At 51.7% G+C, this 16,632-nt stretch overlaps 1 protein-coding gene across 3 annotated transcripts in view; it reads left to right on the plus strand.

Annotated features, from left to right (window-relative positions):
* COL15A1 (collagen type XV alpha 1 chain) overlaps positions 1 to 16,632 on the plus strand; it is a 102,634-nt gene that overhangs the window by 78,538 nt on the left and 7,464 nt on the right. For all 3 annotated transcript variants that reach the window (XM_081803262.1, XM_081803260.1, XM_081803261.1), the window contains 13 exons: positions 1,983 to 2,036; positions 2,138 to 2,197; positions 3,517 to 3,585; positions 3,708 to 3,749; positions 6,411 to 6,456; positions 8,520 to 8,600; positions 9,248 to 9,297; positions 9,400 to 9,501; positions 10,404 to 10,548; positions 14,078 to 14,142; positions 15,497 to 15,625; positions 15,775 to 15,834; positions 16,570 to 16,629. In XM_081803262.1, the coding sequence (XP_081659388.1) occupies positions 1,983 to 2,036; positions 2,138 to 2,197; positions 3,517 to 3,585; positions 3,708 to 3,749; positions 6,411 to 6,456; positions 8,520 to 8,600; positions 9,248 to 9,297; positions 9,400 to 9,501; positions 10,404 to 10,548; positions 14,078 to 14,142; positions 15,497 to 15,625; positions 15,775 to 15,834; positions 16,570 to 16,629 (963 nt within the window). The remainder of the gene's footprint in view (positions 1 to 1,982; positions 2,037 to 2,137; positions 2,198 to 3,516; positions 3,586 to 3,707; positions 3,750 to 6,410; positions 6,457 to 8,519; positions 8,601 to 9,247; positions 9,298 to 9,399; positions 9,502 to 10,403; positions 10,549 to 14,077; positions 14,143 to 15,496; positions 15,626 to 15,774; positions 15,835 to 16,569; positions 16,630 to 16,632) is intronic.

The raw sequence follows: 16,632 nt of genomic DNA on the forward strand, positions 1-16,632 counted from the left end.
TCACGCCATCTCATTTCATCCTTAGCACTCTGAGAGGTGAATATCAGAATCCCCATTTTAGAGACCAGGACACCAAGGTCAAAGAGAGTGAGGGGCTTGCCCATTGTCACACAGCTTGTAAGTGGTGCACTGGGGATTTAACCAAGCCTGTCAGACTCTGTGTCCAGGGTTTTCCGACTGCCTCCAGGAAACATTTCTTTGGAAGCATTTTGGCCTGGAGATTTGCACACAGGGTTTGTTTGGTTGAAGCCGGACCCCAGGCCTGGGGAGAAAGGACCTCACAGATGTATACATGTCTTTGGTGAATGAATGGCCCATAACCTCCAAGGTGCATCCTTCAAAGGACCTTCTGAGGCCTTTGGTCCTCTATGTCAGGCAGAATGGATGGCCTGCAGGGGAGAAACTGTGGGTTAAGGCAGACTGGGGGAGTATTGTGTTAACCACTGGTTAATCACTTACTAGCATCCAGTCCCATGGGAAGTAGCGGTAGTTAGCAATGGTGGCCAGCAGTCCGCTGCAGATGGCCACTTCAGTCGTTCCTGCTGAAGCCCAGTGTGTGCCCAGCTTGCCAGGTACAGACAGTAAGGGAGCACCTGCTCCTGATTTGCATAAAGGTGCCATATAGGGCAGCTGTGGCCTTCCTGAACGGTACAGCCTACACTTCTTTACAAATTCCCTAGAGCCGTGTTACTCGTGGCTCATGGATCAGCAGCATCAGCATCACCTGGGAGCTTGTCAGAACTGCAGAGCCTTAGGCCCCACCCTGGGTTTGCATTTTGACAAGATCCCAGGTGATGCCCATACACACTAATGTTTGAGAAGCTCTGCACTGAACATACCACCAAGTGGCCCGTGTCCTGTGATTCCTTCTGTTCTTGCTTTTCTTGCATTAGGAGTAATGTGGGCTGGGTCTTTTATGTACAGAGCCTGTTTCCACTCAGCTTTATTTGCCATTTTCCAGGGCATGGCCATGTATGTTAATGCAGCAGGATGAAGGGACTTGGCTTAAACTAGTCATCCCTTGGGAGACAGGGCAGACCCAGCTACAGAAGTAGGAGCGTGCAGACTGGAGGGAGAACTTTTCTGGGAAGAGATCGTGTGCATTGTATGTATCTCAGATGCCAGAAGGCGTGAGGGTTCCTGCAGGAGATTGGAACAGGGCACTGTTTCTAGAAGCATGAAGACATAAAAAGCCACCATTGGGATGAATAAGGGTCCACAGGTCAAGGACTTCTCTGGAGAAGTGGGGTGCCAGACCAAGACTCTGGTCCTGAGAGACAGGTAGGAGCAAGGCAGAAGCCCAATTCTGGAGCAGGTTCTCAGGCTGGGCTGCCATGAGGGGTGAGGCAGGTCTGCATTATTCCAGTTGGAGACAGGGAGAGTCCTAGGACATAAGACCTAGAGCAAAGGTCCAGCTTCTTTTTTTTTTTTTTTAAGATTTTTATTTATTTATTTGTCAGAGAAAGAGAGAGAGCACAAGCAGGGGGAGTGGCAGGCAGAGGGAGAAGCAGGTTCCCCGCTGAGCAAGGAGCCCCATGCGGGACTTGATCTCAGTCAGGACCCTGGGATCATGACTGGAGCCGAAGACAGACGCTTAACCGGCTGAGCCACCCAGGCATCCCAAAGGTCCAGCTTCTAAGCTACCCCAGCACCCTGCTACCTGGGGGCTGAGGCCCTGAACTATTGACCTCTTGCTCCTTTGTTAGCCCTGACTGAGAGGGTGGGGTCTGGAGTCTGGGGTGGGGCAGAGCCGGCAGGAGCCCCTGGGGAGGTAAGGGGTAGAACAGGTGGTCCCAGCCAAGAGCAGAGAGGTTGGGAGACAAGGTGGCAGGCAGGTGGATACTTCATAATTGCCTGTTGTCCTCCTTCCTCCCCTCAGTGATTCATCCTCACCCCTGCTCGTGAAGTCAGGCCAGTGTCTCCCATCGCCTTGGCCCTTGACTTTCTGTTCTTTTCTAATCTGGTAATTGTTTTGCCTCTAGGGGCCCAAAGGACCGCCGGGACACAAAGGAGAGTTTGGCCTTCCTGGACGACCTGTAGGTGTTGGTGTTCCTCAGACTGGACGTGAGGGGCGGACATATGGGCCAGGCTAGTGGCTGGGCAGTGGGTTTACTAAGGCATCACGTGTGGGTTTCAGGGTCGCCCAGGACTGAATGGCCTCAAGGGCGCCAAAGGAGACCAAGGGATCATGATGCCGGTGAGTGACATAACCACTGCCCCAACCCCGCACTCCCCGGGGACAGAGCCCTGAGTCCAGTGCCCAGAGGAGGACCGAGAGAGTGCCAGGTCCAGCGAGTGGGGCTTGCAGACAGCATCTTTAGGAATGTTTTTCTCCTTCCTCCATTGCCACTTCCAAAGATCCTCCAGCCCATCGCTGTCCTCCAGCTCACTCTCAGGAGGGTCCCTGTCACTGAAAGCACCTTAGTGGAACATAAGCTTCCTTGTCCAGACCCAAAAGGGAGAGTGGGAGAAAGCAGTCCGGGTGTAGTCAGGAAATCTGGTCTCAAATCCCAGTCTTCTGGCCCTGGGGTAGTATCCCGTCTTCCATCCGTACCCAGTCCCAGGGATTTCGCACATCCCTAGGGGCTCAGGACACGCTTGTGAGTGCATTTCAAAGGTAGGTCAGCTACTTAGGCCGAGCCTCACAAGATGGCAGACACTGGGGACATCCGCAGGTTCCAGGATCTACAATAAGGAAGCGAACGTTTATTGAGCTCCTACTATGTACCAGACTCTCTGCAAAGTCTGCTTTTGTTTGGGCCACGCTGTCTCTCCTTTGTATGTCCAGAAATCCGATATGCAGTTTTCCCGAAGCTTGTGGGGACTGGCTCACACTTGTCAAGCCCGCTGCAGCTGCTCGGAAAAGCAGACACTCATGCCTTCACTTAGGGTAATGAGTGTGGCTTCTGAGCAGGCCAGACTCCTCGTGCCTGTGGTCAGAGCCTCACCCCTCCTACTGCGAGGTCCTGCTTCAGATCCAGGCTTGGAGAAGAAAACATTGTGTGGTACTAAGGCCAGGTTGACCTGGCTTTGAAAATAGCTCTGCTATTGAGCAAGAGTTCTGCATTTATTTTTGCATTTATGAGGCACTCTCCCAGGTACCAAGTCTGGTGAAGGAGCCTCCCCACCCCACTTGCCCCTCTATAGTAGGGATGTGCTGGTGGAGAAGTGGTGGGTTTCTGTGTTGGCTGAGCACTGCTCTGGGAGTCAGAATCTGAGTTCCGACTGTGTGGCCTTGAGCGGGTCACTTCCCCTCTCGGGGCCTCGGCCTCCATTTGTAAACCAGGGAGACTGTTTGCTCCGCTGCCTCCCCCATGGGTTGCTATAAAGATGCCATGGGGGTCCCAGATGCAGTCGTGCTCTTTAGAAGTGTCAGGCCTACCTGTGGGAGAAGTTAGTCGACTTTAGAGGACTCTTCTTTTCACGTCATGTCCCCAAATCCTGGAGAAAATATCCTGCAGTGCCTCTGCGCTCGCAATAACCTGAACTCAGGCATGGCCTTTCTTCTCCCTTCAGGGCCCACCTGGCTTACCTGGTCCTCCAGGGCCCCCGGGACCCCCTGGAGCTGTGATTAACATCAAAGGAGTAAGTTGGGTGGGGCGGGGGAGGGAGACCTTCAGGGGACAGTGGGGAACAGACCCCAGACTGGCCTAAGCTGGAGTCGGGGGTCCTGATGGCCTCGCTTCTCTTGTTCTCACTTCGCACAGGCTGTCTTCCCTGTACCAGTCCGACCACACTGCAAAACACCGGTAAGTAGTGTGGAGTCACGGCCTTACAGACCAGGCTTTGGCATAGAAAGCAACCTAGAGACGGTGATCAGTCTTTGCCTCGAGCCCCCACAATCCATCAGTGTCCTCTTTGATGTCTCCTATCACATGTACAGACCCTGAAGTGAGTAGCTAGAAACTTCTAGGTAACAGACCGTGGCAATGAAACATACTGCATCTTCTAAAGGTACACGTGCTTTTAATGCATCAGGAGAGCAGTGTCTCGTTATTGTAACCACATTAGCTTCATGCGTGGAGCAGTATAGTAAGAAGGAAGACAAACCCCTTAAAAGTATCAATGGGAAAATAAAGCAATTCCGATCAGTGTTTGTTGCATTAGGAGCTGTGGGCTAAGACCCACAACTGAGTGTGTCCTGTCCCTTCCCAGCAGGTGTGTTGCATACCACACAACCCTGAGAGGCCAGCACTCTCCTGCCCACTTTATAAAGAGCCAGCAAACTGTGACTCAGACAAGCTCACTGACTTGTCCGGGGTCACGGGCCTGACAGAGCTGGGGTCGTCACTCGAGTCCCCTGGCCACCAGGCAGCAGGTGCAGGCACTGTGACTCCCAGGGGTCAGGCACGTACCCGGTCACCCAGCTAGACGGTGGCACTGTCGCTGAGGTCTTCCCTGTATTGGGAGGGTCCTGTTTCCATGGGAAGGCCAGGGAGAGAGGGCCTGTCCCCGTGCACAGGCATTAGTCACAAGAACGATGTGTGATCACTTTCTCATTCATTCAACAAGTATTTCTTGAGGGCTTGCCGAGATCCAGGTACTCTGCTGGGCCCTGGAGACGCAGGGGTGAACTAAACAGGCGTGGCCTCCCTTCTCAGGAGCTTGCAAATGACAGTTTACAAAGATTCCTTGAAGTGGGTTCATAATTGGGTGTGGTGGTGAGGCTTGGGTCAGAAGCTTTAAAATGACGCCATCTGGCTGAGTGTTTGCCTGGACATCTGTCTGGGTTGAAATTATGAGGCACCCAAGTCTGCAGCCCAGGGCCCAGAACTCTGGCCTAGAATGCAGATGGTAGGACCCACTGAGATGTCAAGGGGGCCTGCTGGCTCCCAGATCTCCATGAGAACCATAGCAAGCCAGGTCACGTTTATGTCCATGGCCTGAAGGGACGCCTCTGAGAGATGGCTGCATCCCACCTGCTTGTTACACAGAAGGAGAGACCGTCCACTCTAGGGCCCCTGTGAGTTCGTGCCCGAAGCCCCCTCTGCTAACACGGTTGTAGGTGTCAATGGAACAACCATGGGGCAGCATTCGACAAACTTGAGATTGTAGTCAAAGTGCCACTGCAGTGACCACGGCCTGTGCTAGGACCCTTTGCCGTAGCCACGGCCTCTGGGGTCATGAGGTTCCTGAAAAGAAACCAAGGATGAGCTCAGAGCATTTTTGATGAGTTTTTGATTTCACATTGCCTGGCCGGACACCATGGACATTTCTGGACCAGCTCTGAAAACGAACACTTGAAAAAGAACTGCTGTCTTCCATGACGGCGTCCATCATGCCATAAGCCCCTCTGCTTTCAGCCCCTTTCTAACACCACCACAATGTCAACCCACGTCGGGAGTGGAAGAACCCGATCAGCATAGCCTTGAGATATCAGCTTGGCACTGCCACCTTCATCTGTAGCTTTGAATTGTTGTTCTTAGGGATTCCCATCCACTCCCTGCCCCCTTTCTTCTCTTGGTGACCCCTGAGCAGCTTGTGACCCTCCATCCAAAAGTAGGAGGATCCTGGTGCCAGAGGGGTCATTTTGATCCCACATATCAACTGGCAAAGGGTGAAGGTGGGTATTAAAAGCAGGGTCACAGGTGGTTCTGGTTTTAAATAAGAAAATGCAGGGGCGCCTGGGTGGCTCAGTTGGTTAAGCGACTGCCTTCGGCTCAGGTCATGATCCTGGAGTCCCGGGATCAAGTCCCGCATCGGGCTCCCTGCTCGGCAGGGAGTCTGCTTCTCCCTCTGACCCTACTCCCTCATGTTCTCTCTCTCTCTCTCAAATAAATAAATAAAATCTTAAAAAAAAAAAATAAGAAAATGCAGGAATCTGGGAATGAACTAGGAAGGAGTATTATCTAGGATAACTTGGGTGCCAGACCCCTGACTCGTCATGGGGAGTCTAGAATAGCCCTTCAACCAAACGCTAACCCCCCTTATTAATTACCGCTACCATCATCAGCTCCTATTCATTACATGCATCCTTGATTCTATGCCGCAGCAGATCTCATGGCCAGCCCAGCCTCATGGCTGGGTACGTCACTCACTCAGAGGCTTGACCTTTCACATGAATCAGTCCTAAATCACAAGAAAGGAGGCTAAGAACCCTCATAGCTGGCCACGATTGATCTCGAAGCTTTGCGCTTTCCCCTTGCAGAGTTGTTTAGCCAGTGAGTCTCCCCTGGGCCTGGCTGCATAATGCCCACCCCCCCCCCAACTTGAAGGCCTGCTTTGGCCTGTGCATTGAGGGCCACTGGGGAGCTCAGGGCTTTTGGGGGCTCCAGAGCCAAAGACGGGCCTGACTCCATGACGGTGTGCCTCCTACCACATGCCCCCAGGACGGGGGACAGTGGCGGCCTGTGGATGCAAATCCCAGGACAGGGTTTGCACTTTATGACCTTGACTCTCTTTCTCTCCAGGTTGACGCCACTCATCCTGGGAATTCAGAACTCATCACCTTCCATGGTACAGTTTCCCTTCTTCACCTTATGGTTCTGTGGGACTTTTCCAGACCCCTGTAGCTCTGCAGGAGGTGGCCTCCACTCCCAGTGCTGGACCTAAGACTCATAGCTGGGAGTCTGGCTGCATGTGGTGGGAGCAGGGGTTGCTGGGCCAGCGCTGTGGGGCTGGGCACCTCTTTTTGTTTTGTCACACATCTGTATGTTATGTACATCTTGGCTGGGACTTCCAGCTAGCAAGAAGTACTCCATTTGTCCACATTTTTGTTAATTTGTTCATGAGACCATAGTTCATGAGTGTAGCCCGTGCATTGGGCTGAGGCAGGGGAATCCTACACCGTTCCTGCCACCCAGGCCCTTAGACTCCATGAGATGGAGCTAGTTTAGAAATCATGATAATGCAATGTACCAAGAACAAATACAGGGAAGGGCCATGGGAGCTCAGAAGACCTTTGCTTCAGAGTGGTCTTGGACCAGCCGCAGCGGCCTCTCCTGAAAGCATGTTAGAAATGCAGCATCTCAAGCTCCGCTGCGGACCTGCTGAGTCAGAGGCTGCACTTTAAGCTCCTCACTGAGGTGTATGTGCAGTAAAGTGTGAGAGGCGCTGGCTCTGGGTGTCTCATTAGTAAATATCCACAGAGGGTGTACGTCAGGAGACAGGAGCCCGCAGGGGAGCAATCACTCTGGTCCCTGTCCCCACGCCCCCTGTCACTCTGTTTGTCCCCCTTTTGATTGAGAGGTCTGAACACTTGCCATTTAAACAGGTAAAGGTCATTTTTTTCCCAAGACTGACCTCTGGCTCTGCTCTGTTGTCCGTGGCCCGCCAGGCAGTGGTCTTCCTGATGATATCTGGCCCCGTGGTTTTTCTGTTGCTTTTGGTTACAGGGTCCAACTGCTTTCACCCTCCACGCTCAGATCCAGTTCAAGGCTCTCCCCTAGCCCCTGGTGCAAGGTGGATCTTGGGGAGGCAGAGTAGAGCTGGATTTGCTGTCTCAGATCCCCGGTGGTTTCCTGTCCTCACGGGGCCGCTCTGGGAGGCAGGGGAGGTAACAGACGTTTCTGGACAGGCAGCCCCCGGCGAGCCTGTGTCCTGCTACTTACTTGTGGTTGTTACTCCTGCTCCCTGAGGTGAGCAGCCTCATCGGTGGTGGTGAGCTCAGTATCCCCTTCTCTGGGCTTCACCACTGCCTATGATCTCACTGTGGGTGAGTGGAGGCATGCCCCCGTGGCCCTGCGATTGCATCTCCCTGCTGACCCCCAACTGGTGGCATCGTGCCTCTAGTGCTCACACCCCTTCCCCCATGCTGAGAAGCCTGAGCCCCCAACCCCATCTCTAGGCTCAAGGGTACTGCTCGGTTGATCTGTCATACCTCTTGGGAACTAGGAATGCAGAGATCTAGTGTCTCCCCCACCCGTCAAAGTGGGGACAGGGGATTGCTTCCCTTCCCCAATGCTGAAGTTCCAGAAGACTCCCTCCATGCCTCTCCTCCATAGAAGGAGTTGGAGAGAGAGGGTGCTTCTCATAAATCGTAAGAGATGGTGGTGGGGGACACAGTTGGCATCCTTCCAACTTTTACATGGAATACTTAGCACCCTTGGTGTCCTCTGAGGATACTCCTGGGAGATTCTTCCCCTCCCCTACACCACCATGCTGCACAGGTAGAGAAGAGATGGGACTGGGAGCTTGACTGGGTATTGAGCCTGTGAGGCTGCGTGCGTGAAGCTGGCCAGGAGAGGGTTACCTGTAGCCTCTGCTGGGCCCCCACCATGCACCGCGGACACCTTGAGGTTAGCACTCCCACTCCATCCTGCCTCACGTTATCCTTCACTGTGTCCGTCTCCCCAAGGAGACAGAGCTTTGCAAGGTGAGGAATTGGGTCTGATGTATCTACCTCTGTCCCCCCCATCATTTAGGAAAGGATTTCATACCTTCAATAGGCCTTCGTGTACTGAATGGACTTTGCTAAAGGGGCTCAGTGTGAAAACTTGTCTCAGAAACAACATTTCATATAGAATGAAGGTGATTTTCCTTTTTTTTTTTTTTTTAAACATTTATGTGTTTGGTGGCAGGTGTTAAAGGAGAAAAAGGATCCTGGGGTCTTCCCGGCTCAAAAGGAGAAAAAGGCGACCAGGGGGCCCAAGGACCACCAGGTATTCCAACTATTGCTCTGGATCTCGCCTTTGATTTTTGTTCCTGAGAAATCCAACTGAGCCAGAAAGTAAGACACATTTTATTACCACCCTGGCCACAAGCTCCACGGAGTTCTAGAGAGACCCAGTCATGGGCCACACATACCCGTGATGGAACATTGTCAAGAGAGACCAGTTCCAATCATTCATGCTTCCTGTGCAAAATGAGGCCCAAAGAGGGCCAGCGACATGCCCAGGATCCCACAGTGTCTGGGTTGTGGGGCCCAGCCTAGGACTCGTTTCTGTCTCCAAGTCCGGTACCCATTCTGTGAGCTAAACCAATGTGAGGTCACTTCCACTGGGGAATAATGATGGTTGCCAACTTGGAGACTTTTATTCATTTATTTATTTAAAGATTATTTATTTGAGAGAGAGAACACTATCGGGGAAGGGATAGAGAAAGAAGGAGAGAGAGAATCCTCAACCAGACACCTCACTAAGCACGGAGCCCAATGCGAAGCTCAGTCTCACAACCCTGAGATCATGACCTGTGCCGAAATCAAGAGCCGGACACCCACCTGACTGAGCCCCCCGGGTGCCCCTGGAGACTTTTATTTTTGAATTTCTGAGGTTATAGTTGTGAATTTTACATAGCATTTCTTTTTCAGGCCCTCCGGTGGATCCAGCTTACCTGAGACATGTTCTGAACAGCTTGAAGGTGAGTTTTTCTCTACCAAACATTTGGCCTGTGTTTCTGAGTGCTTGGGCTTACATCATAGCCTGCTTCATCTTCCTCTTACTGAATGTTCTCTGCTTGCAGGGGGAGAATGGAGACCGGGGGATCAAAGGGGAAAAAGGAGACTCTCACGGTGACTTCTCTGTGTCGGGGCCTCCAGGCCCACCAGGAAGTCCTGGCTTGGTTGTGAGTAGTGACTTCTCCTCGCCATCTGCCTCAGTGAGTCACAGCCTTCCCTGAAGCCCCCCAGCGGGACTAAGCAGTTGGAGAGTCAAGGGTCTGTCACAGTACCATAAGCTGGAGGCAGGACTTGGGCATTGGCCTCTTTCCCTTGTATTTATTTACTGGTGGGGAGGTTGGCTGAGGCCCACGGAGGAAAGGGAGCTGGCTGTGGCCATACGCATTCAGGCAACTTCCAGGTCACTGACCACACCGCCTTACTCATGTCAGGGGTGGAAAATTCGCTCAACCCACGGAGTTACTGATGGTGAACATATGAGATAATGAAGGCAGAATGGAAGGTGAGGGAGATATTTTTAGAGGGGGCTATTTGATTCTTCTGAGATTTCATCAAAGGAGGAGCCCCTAGATAGGCTTGGTCTTCTTACGATGCCAGGTTTCTCCAGCTCACAAGAGAGAAATTCGGGTTATGCCTCCAATGAGATAAAGACCAGACCATGACCCTCCAGAACCCTAAGCAAACTCTGGTCCCAGAGCTCAGCGTGAGGGTGAACCCAGCAGAGCCAGGAGACCAGGGGTCCACTTCCACCTCTGCTGCGAATTGGCTTTGACACCGAACAAGCCCCATCCCCTCTCTGTGCCTGAGTTTCCTAATCTGTGAAATGCAAAGTCGGGGCCCCTCTGAGTCCAGGGCTCTCTGGAGTTGGACGCGTTGACATTGAGCATGATGACAGGGCAGCTGTTCTCTAGGTCTCCTTCCACCCGAGCTGCGCTCGGCATGGAGGATGGCGATAGCCAGAGCTGGTAGTTACTGACTTTTTACAAACACCCTCTTACAGAGAAGGGCTGGGACCTCTAGAGATCGGTGCTGCGTTCTCTCTTCTGTTACTGTGCTCTTGCCTTGATAGGGCCAGAAAGGGGAGACTGTCGTCGGGCCCCAGGGACCCCCGGGGGCTCCCGGCCTGCCTGGGCCTCCTGGCTTTGGAAGACCTGGATCCCCTGGGCCACCAGGACCCCCAGGGCCACCAGGACCACCAGCGATCCTTGGAGCAGGTCAGTACCGTGAATGGTGGTCATTCATGCTGTCCCTGCTCTTGTGCTCAGGGTCAGTCACCACATCCGAGTGGCATGTCTGGGCCACATTGTGTGACAGAGAGCTATTTCCTGGACAGAGCTTTCTTTCTTTTCTTTTTTTTTAAATTGATATATAATTTACATGCCATAAAATTTACCCATTCAAAGGATACAGTTCAGTGTTTTTTATTTATTTATTTATTTATTTTTAAATTTATTTATTTATTTATTTTTAAATTTATTTATTTATTTGAGAGAGCGAGAGTACATGAGAGGGGGGAGGGTCAGAGGGAGAAGCAAGCTCCTTGCTGAGCAGGGAGCCCGATGCGGGACTCGATCCCGGGACTCCAGGATCAGGACCTGAGCCGAAGGCAGTCGCCTAACCAACTGAGCCACCCAGGCGCCCTCAGTGTTTTTTTAATATATTCACAAGGTCGTGCAGCCATCTCCTCTCTCTAGTTCCAGAACATTTTCATCGTCCCCAAAAGATACCCTGCACCGATGAGCAGTCATTCTTTCCCTCCCCCAGCCCCCACCCCAGACCTGGGCATGCAGATATACTTTCTATCTCTCTGGCTTTGCCTACTCTGGACCTGTCATACCCATGGAATCACACCACATGTGGCCTTCTGTGTCTGGCTTCTTCCCCTCGGCGTAATGTGCTCCAGGCTCGTCCGTGTGGTAGTGTGCGTCAGCACTTCCGTGCTTGGCTGAGTACTGGCCCTCGGTGTGTACACACTACGTTCTGTTGATGCGCTCATCGGCTCACGGACATCTGGGTTGTCCCCGCTCCTTGGCTATCGGGGACAGCGCTGCTATGAACAGTCGCGTACACGTTCTTGGTGGACATATGTTTTCGAGTCTCCTGGGTGTGTACTCCTAGGTGTGGCCTTGCCGGGTGGCAGAGACTCGTGTTCACTCTGTTTCGCCTTTCGAGGACCTGCTAGCCTGCTTTCCAAAGTGGCTACCCCATTTTTGCGTCCCCTCCAGCAGCGCCGGCAGGCCCCACTGTCTGCTTACTCTCACCCACCCTTGTTATTCTACCCGTTTTATTCCAGCCAGGCCCGTGCCCGTGAACTGATAGCTCGCCGTGGTGTTCATTCGCCTTACCCTAAAGTCTAATGACGTGGAACATCTTTTCATGGGTGGGTGGGAACTTCTTGGCTGCTTTGTCAACGCCTGGCCCTGAGGGGACCCGAGGACCAGCGTTGATTCTAACCCTCTATAAAAATCTCCCTAACCATAGCTGCCTCACTCCCTCCAACAACAAATGGGTGAAGTAGAAGAAAATCTCCCTTTACTGAACATTTACCAAGCGCCAGGCACTCCGCTCGTTACTCTCCTCCATCACTTCATGGAATTCTCACAAAGCCCTTCAAGGAAGGTGTTAGCATCTCCATTTTAGAGGTGAGGAAAGTGAGACCCACGGGATGTCTCCAAGGTCGCACGCCTAGTCAGGGGCACCGACGGGATGCGGACCCAGATCGGTGTCGCTCAAAGCCTGTGTTCTTTCTCCTCGGCCCACGGTGGAAAAGCAGCAATCATAGCATGAATGTGTCACTGTTGCTAGTATTGGCATGAGCCATGTGTAGTGGAAGGATACCCCGGGAAGGGAAGTGTCGGGGGCATCAGGGAGAACCTTACACAGGAGGTGACTTTGGGACTGGGCCTTTCACTTAGCCTGGGGCTTTTTTGGCTGCAAGTGATAGAAATGTAACTCAGACTAGCTTAAGTAGAAGGGAAATGTTTTGGATGTGAAGAAGGAGGTGAATCATTCTTTGTGGGATGGGCCGGCCTACAGCGGGGACCTTAGGCTCAGCCAGAACCAGGGACTCAGCCCCTGCGAGGATTCTCTGGCCATCTCCTGTCTCGGCTTCTCTCTATAGGCTAGCTTCACGTTTCTTCACCACAGCCCACATCCCCTGCACGGTGGGAAATATGGTTACTGACAACTCAGACTTCCGACAGTCAGCTAGAAATCTTGGCCTTCTTTCTCGGTTTTAGTTTGCAAGGTCCCGGGGTGGAGAGAAGTCCTAAGGAAGAATTCTGACGAGCCTGGCATGGCCCAGAGGCCCAACCTTGGACCAGTCAGCTGTGGCCAGAAGGTGGGATCACATGAGAACAGGACAGTGCCTTCTGAATCCAAATGTTTGTAGAGGGGGAAGGGAAAGATCTCAAGAGAAAGAGAAAGTGAGGATCCTGGCCCCACAAAGAGAGAAGGTGCTGGGGAGTTAAAACCATAGGTGCCACCGTAACCCTGGGGGATGAGCAGCAGTGGCAGGAGGAGGAAGGACATTACAGGATGCAGAGAATCTGTTGTTCATAGCAGCTCTACATGAGATGCTGCCCAGGGCTCCTCGCCCCACTGACTAAGGACTGCCTCTCACCTAATGCACGGCCAGCCACAGCTTACAAAATGTTCTCCTATCAGTCAGCCCACTTAATCTTCACAGCGACCCTGGGAGGGAGAGGAAATGGCTATTACTGTAAAACTCATTTCATGGATGAAGACCCTGAGGCTCAGAGAGGTTAGGAGACTTGCTCAAGGTCACAAATACTAGTCGAGGCTCGGCTGGGGTCCAAATCCAAGTCCTCCGACCCTCTCTTCACCAGACATTCAGCATCTGTGTAATGATTTTCAAGTCCTGTGTCAGAACTGTGGACTTAACTTGCACCTGAAAAATCTCAGAATGATTTTACTGGGACTTGCAAAAACATCCTGAAGTGCCAAGAGCTTTGCAGATTTTTAGGGGGGACAGGGTTTGGAGAGGTAGAAGGAGAGCACGGGCCGGTGCATTTTTCTAGGGAAGAGGGCATGGACTCTTCAAACACTGCAAACCTCTGGCTGGATGCTATGCAATTTGTGCAAGGCACATCCCTAGTTTCCATCTTTTCTCTGTTCTCACCACAGCCTAGTGAAAAGGAAAAGCTGGTTTACATTTCCCAGGTGAAGAAGCAGGGGTTCAGGGCTTACTGTTTCCCTGAGATCGCACAGCTGAGAAACGACAGCTCAGGGGCCGCAGTCTGGGTCTCCCGGCCCCAAGGCCAAGGCTCCCGTAACTGTTGCAAGGTAGTGCGCTACCTTGCCCCGCTTCTGCAGCCCAGCACCTTCTCTTTCTCTTTCTGAGCCTGCTTCCTCTGTTCAGCAGTTCCCTGCTTGTTTCTAGGCTGAGGTAACTTGCATGAGTCCGGACATTTTTAGAAACTCCACTCAGACTGACCTGTACAAACATCAGAAACAACAGGAATTCATTCACTTACAAAGCTGAGAAGTCCTAGTGTGGTTTCATCCAGGGCTATGGTCAAGAATCCTGGCTCTTTCCCAAACCTGTCACTGTGGCTGAGTCCCGGGCTGGGCCCAGAGCCCCCCAGGTACCCTTTGCAAGGCGAAGTGCTCTGCGGCGCTCTGAACGGGGCTGTGAGTGCTCCCCTCGGTGACCAGCCGACACTGGAGCCGTTTTGCAGAGAGGGTGCCTTTTTGTAACTCCTCTTTTCTGCTTTGTCTTAGCTGTGGCCCTTCCAGGCCCACCCGGCCCTCCAGGACAGCCAGGGCTTCCCGGATCCAGAAATCTGGTCAGTGTTCCTATCAGTGTGCATTCCTCCTTCTGCTCTGGGTGGGTTTCCTTAGAACTTCAGCTATAAGTGTGTAGGGGCTGGCACAGCTTTTAGGTAAGAATTAGGCCCCTGTGGCCATAGAATTGGAACAATTCCACACACGGGGGGTATATATGATCTCTTTAGGTGACTTACCAAGTACAAAGATACAGAATACAAACTCAGTTATGACTTCGGTTCCACCCTTCTAATCCTTAATTGACTAAGCTGTCACAAGAACCAATTTGATTACATCCAAAACCATAGGCACCAGAGTATCAACAAGATCCCAGCAGGCCCCGTGCTGGTCAGATCTCCCCTGGGTCATTCCGCCTTCTCGCTCCTTCCCCGGGGTTATCTTCCGTACCTTTGTTACCCTGCACACCGTGGGTGTGGAGTGTAGCACTCTGAGATTCTTACTATGCACAGGAAGAGGGACAAACACCTCACACGGATGTCAGGAGTCCTGGAAATGCTCTGGGATCTTGGCTGGATTTTAGTTGGAAAATGTGGCTGCCAAAGGAAAAAACCATCTAGCGGCTGACGGAATGTTGCTATCTCGCACCTTTGGGGGATGTCTAAGCCATTTCAGTGCACAAAGTCATTATTTTCAAGGCTAGGTGAAAATTAACTTTTTATGATCTTTCTCAGTTGAGATGAAAAATAAAAGCTCTCTTGGCCAATATTTCTCAGAGGTGTGATGCTTTTCAGTAGATTTTGGTAGCTTTTGTGGCTGCTCTTGGATTTGCCAAGATGGATGGCTAATCTTTGGCCGTTTTCTGGACCGAGAAATTACAGACCCCCACTGCCTCTCGTATGTATTTAATATTACAGCTGCCCAGCTGGGCCAAAAAGATTCAAAACCTAAGCAGAATTGCTCACCGGCTTGCGTTTCTTATTCCAAATTAAAACAAACTCGAAACTCTTTAAGGACTAGCAGGAGTTAAACACATTTAACAACGTCAGGGCCACCGAGTGGCTCACACAGATGCAAGTGGGAAAATGTACCCATGGTTTTGCTAATACCAAGACCCAAGAAAGACAACTCTGTGTACAGTTTCTAACTGTCTTTGTGCTCCTGGAATATCATCTTCCTGTTTTCATTGATTTATTACAGTTCAGATTTGTGCTCCAAACCAGTTGGTGTTTTTGTTTCCTCATAAAGAATGTCCTTTGGCTATGAATGAAGTTACATATGTCTCTAAGGCACAAAGAGCCTTTTCACTGGCTGTCAGGGGATGGCTCCCGTTTGAATTCGTGACGGCCGGTTTTTCAAATCGTGTCACCGCTCTAACGATAACGGCACTGTTGGGAATGGAAAATTTTCTGACAGGTTACGGCATTTAGCACCATGGATGACATGCTGCAGAAAGCACATTTGGTCATTGAAGGGACGTTCATCTACCTGAGGGACAGCACTGAGTTCTTCATTCGGGTCCGAGATGGTTGGAAGAAATTACAGGTTAATTCTTGAGCTTCTTTTTAACAAACTGCCTCCAGATACCCTCTAAAAATAATAAACTGCCCCTGGAAATGCCATTTTTCCGGTTTTGAAAATAGGCTAACAATCTCTAGTGGATGTTTCATTTTCAATGTACTGTTTTCTTGAAGCTAGGAGAACTGATCCCCATTCCCGCCGACAGCCTGCCGCCCCCTGCGCTCTCCAGCAATGTGAGTAGTCGCCCTGCCTTACTTATCGCTCCTTTGCTCATCAGCATCCACAGAATCCCCCTTGGTGTCCAGAACCAAGCTCTCCAAACTCTGGCCAGCCAGCTCTGCATGGTTTAGGATTTGGCGGAAGGCCAGAAATTACCAAGTGCCAACAGAATGTTCTCACAGGAGAGCAGAGCAGGGACCGGACCCAGAGGCTAGAGACCTGCTATTTCCGTGTCGTAGCTGAGTCCTCTTGGGCAATGGGCTTCCAGCCCTTCTAGGCCTCAGTTTATTCCCCTGTGAAATCATGGTTGGCATACGCGATCTAGAAGAGCCCTTTACTTTTTGCACTCTGAGACTTCTTTGCCTGATAAGAACATTGGCAACTTCCGTTGTCCATTTTTTTTGGCCCTACAGCAACCCTTTGAGGCAGGTCTTGCTATCCCCAGCCTGCCGTTCAGGAAACTGAGGCTCTGAGTTGCTGACTGCTCTGTGCAGTGGATGAGTTGGCACTAAGACACAGGTCTTCTGCTTCCTCGGTTCAGTGCTCTCTGTAAAAGATGGCAGAATATCCCCTCCCTTCCTGAGGGTCATGTCTTCATGGGGGGGGCGGGGCATGAAACTCCTGGCAGTTAAGAGTGGCCCGAAGACAATGACAGACTATGTAAAGTATCACACTTGCACCTCAGTGCGCTCTGAAGAACAGATTGGATGCTTATTCAGGACCGTTTGTTTTCCTCTTTTATATAACAGCCACATCAGCCTCCACGTCCACTGATGCCGCTTTCAAGTGTCAGCTACGAGAGGCCTGCAGTA

The sequence above is a fragment of the Leptonychotes weddellii genome, chromosome 14, assembly GCF_054177405.1.
Source record: "Leptonychotes weddellii isolate Sample4059 chromosome 14, ASM5417740v2, whole genome shotgun sequence".
Classification (NCBI taxonomy): domain Eukaryota; kingdom Metazoa; phylum Chordata; class Mammalia; order Carnivora; family Phocidae; genus Leptonychotes; species Leptonychotes weddellii.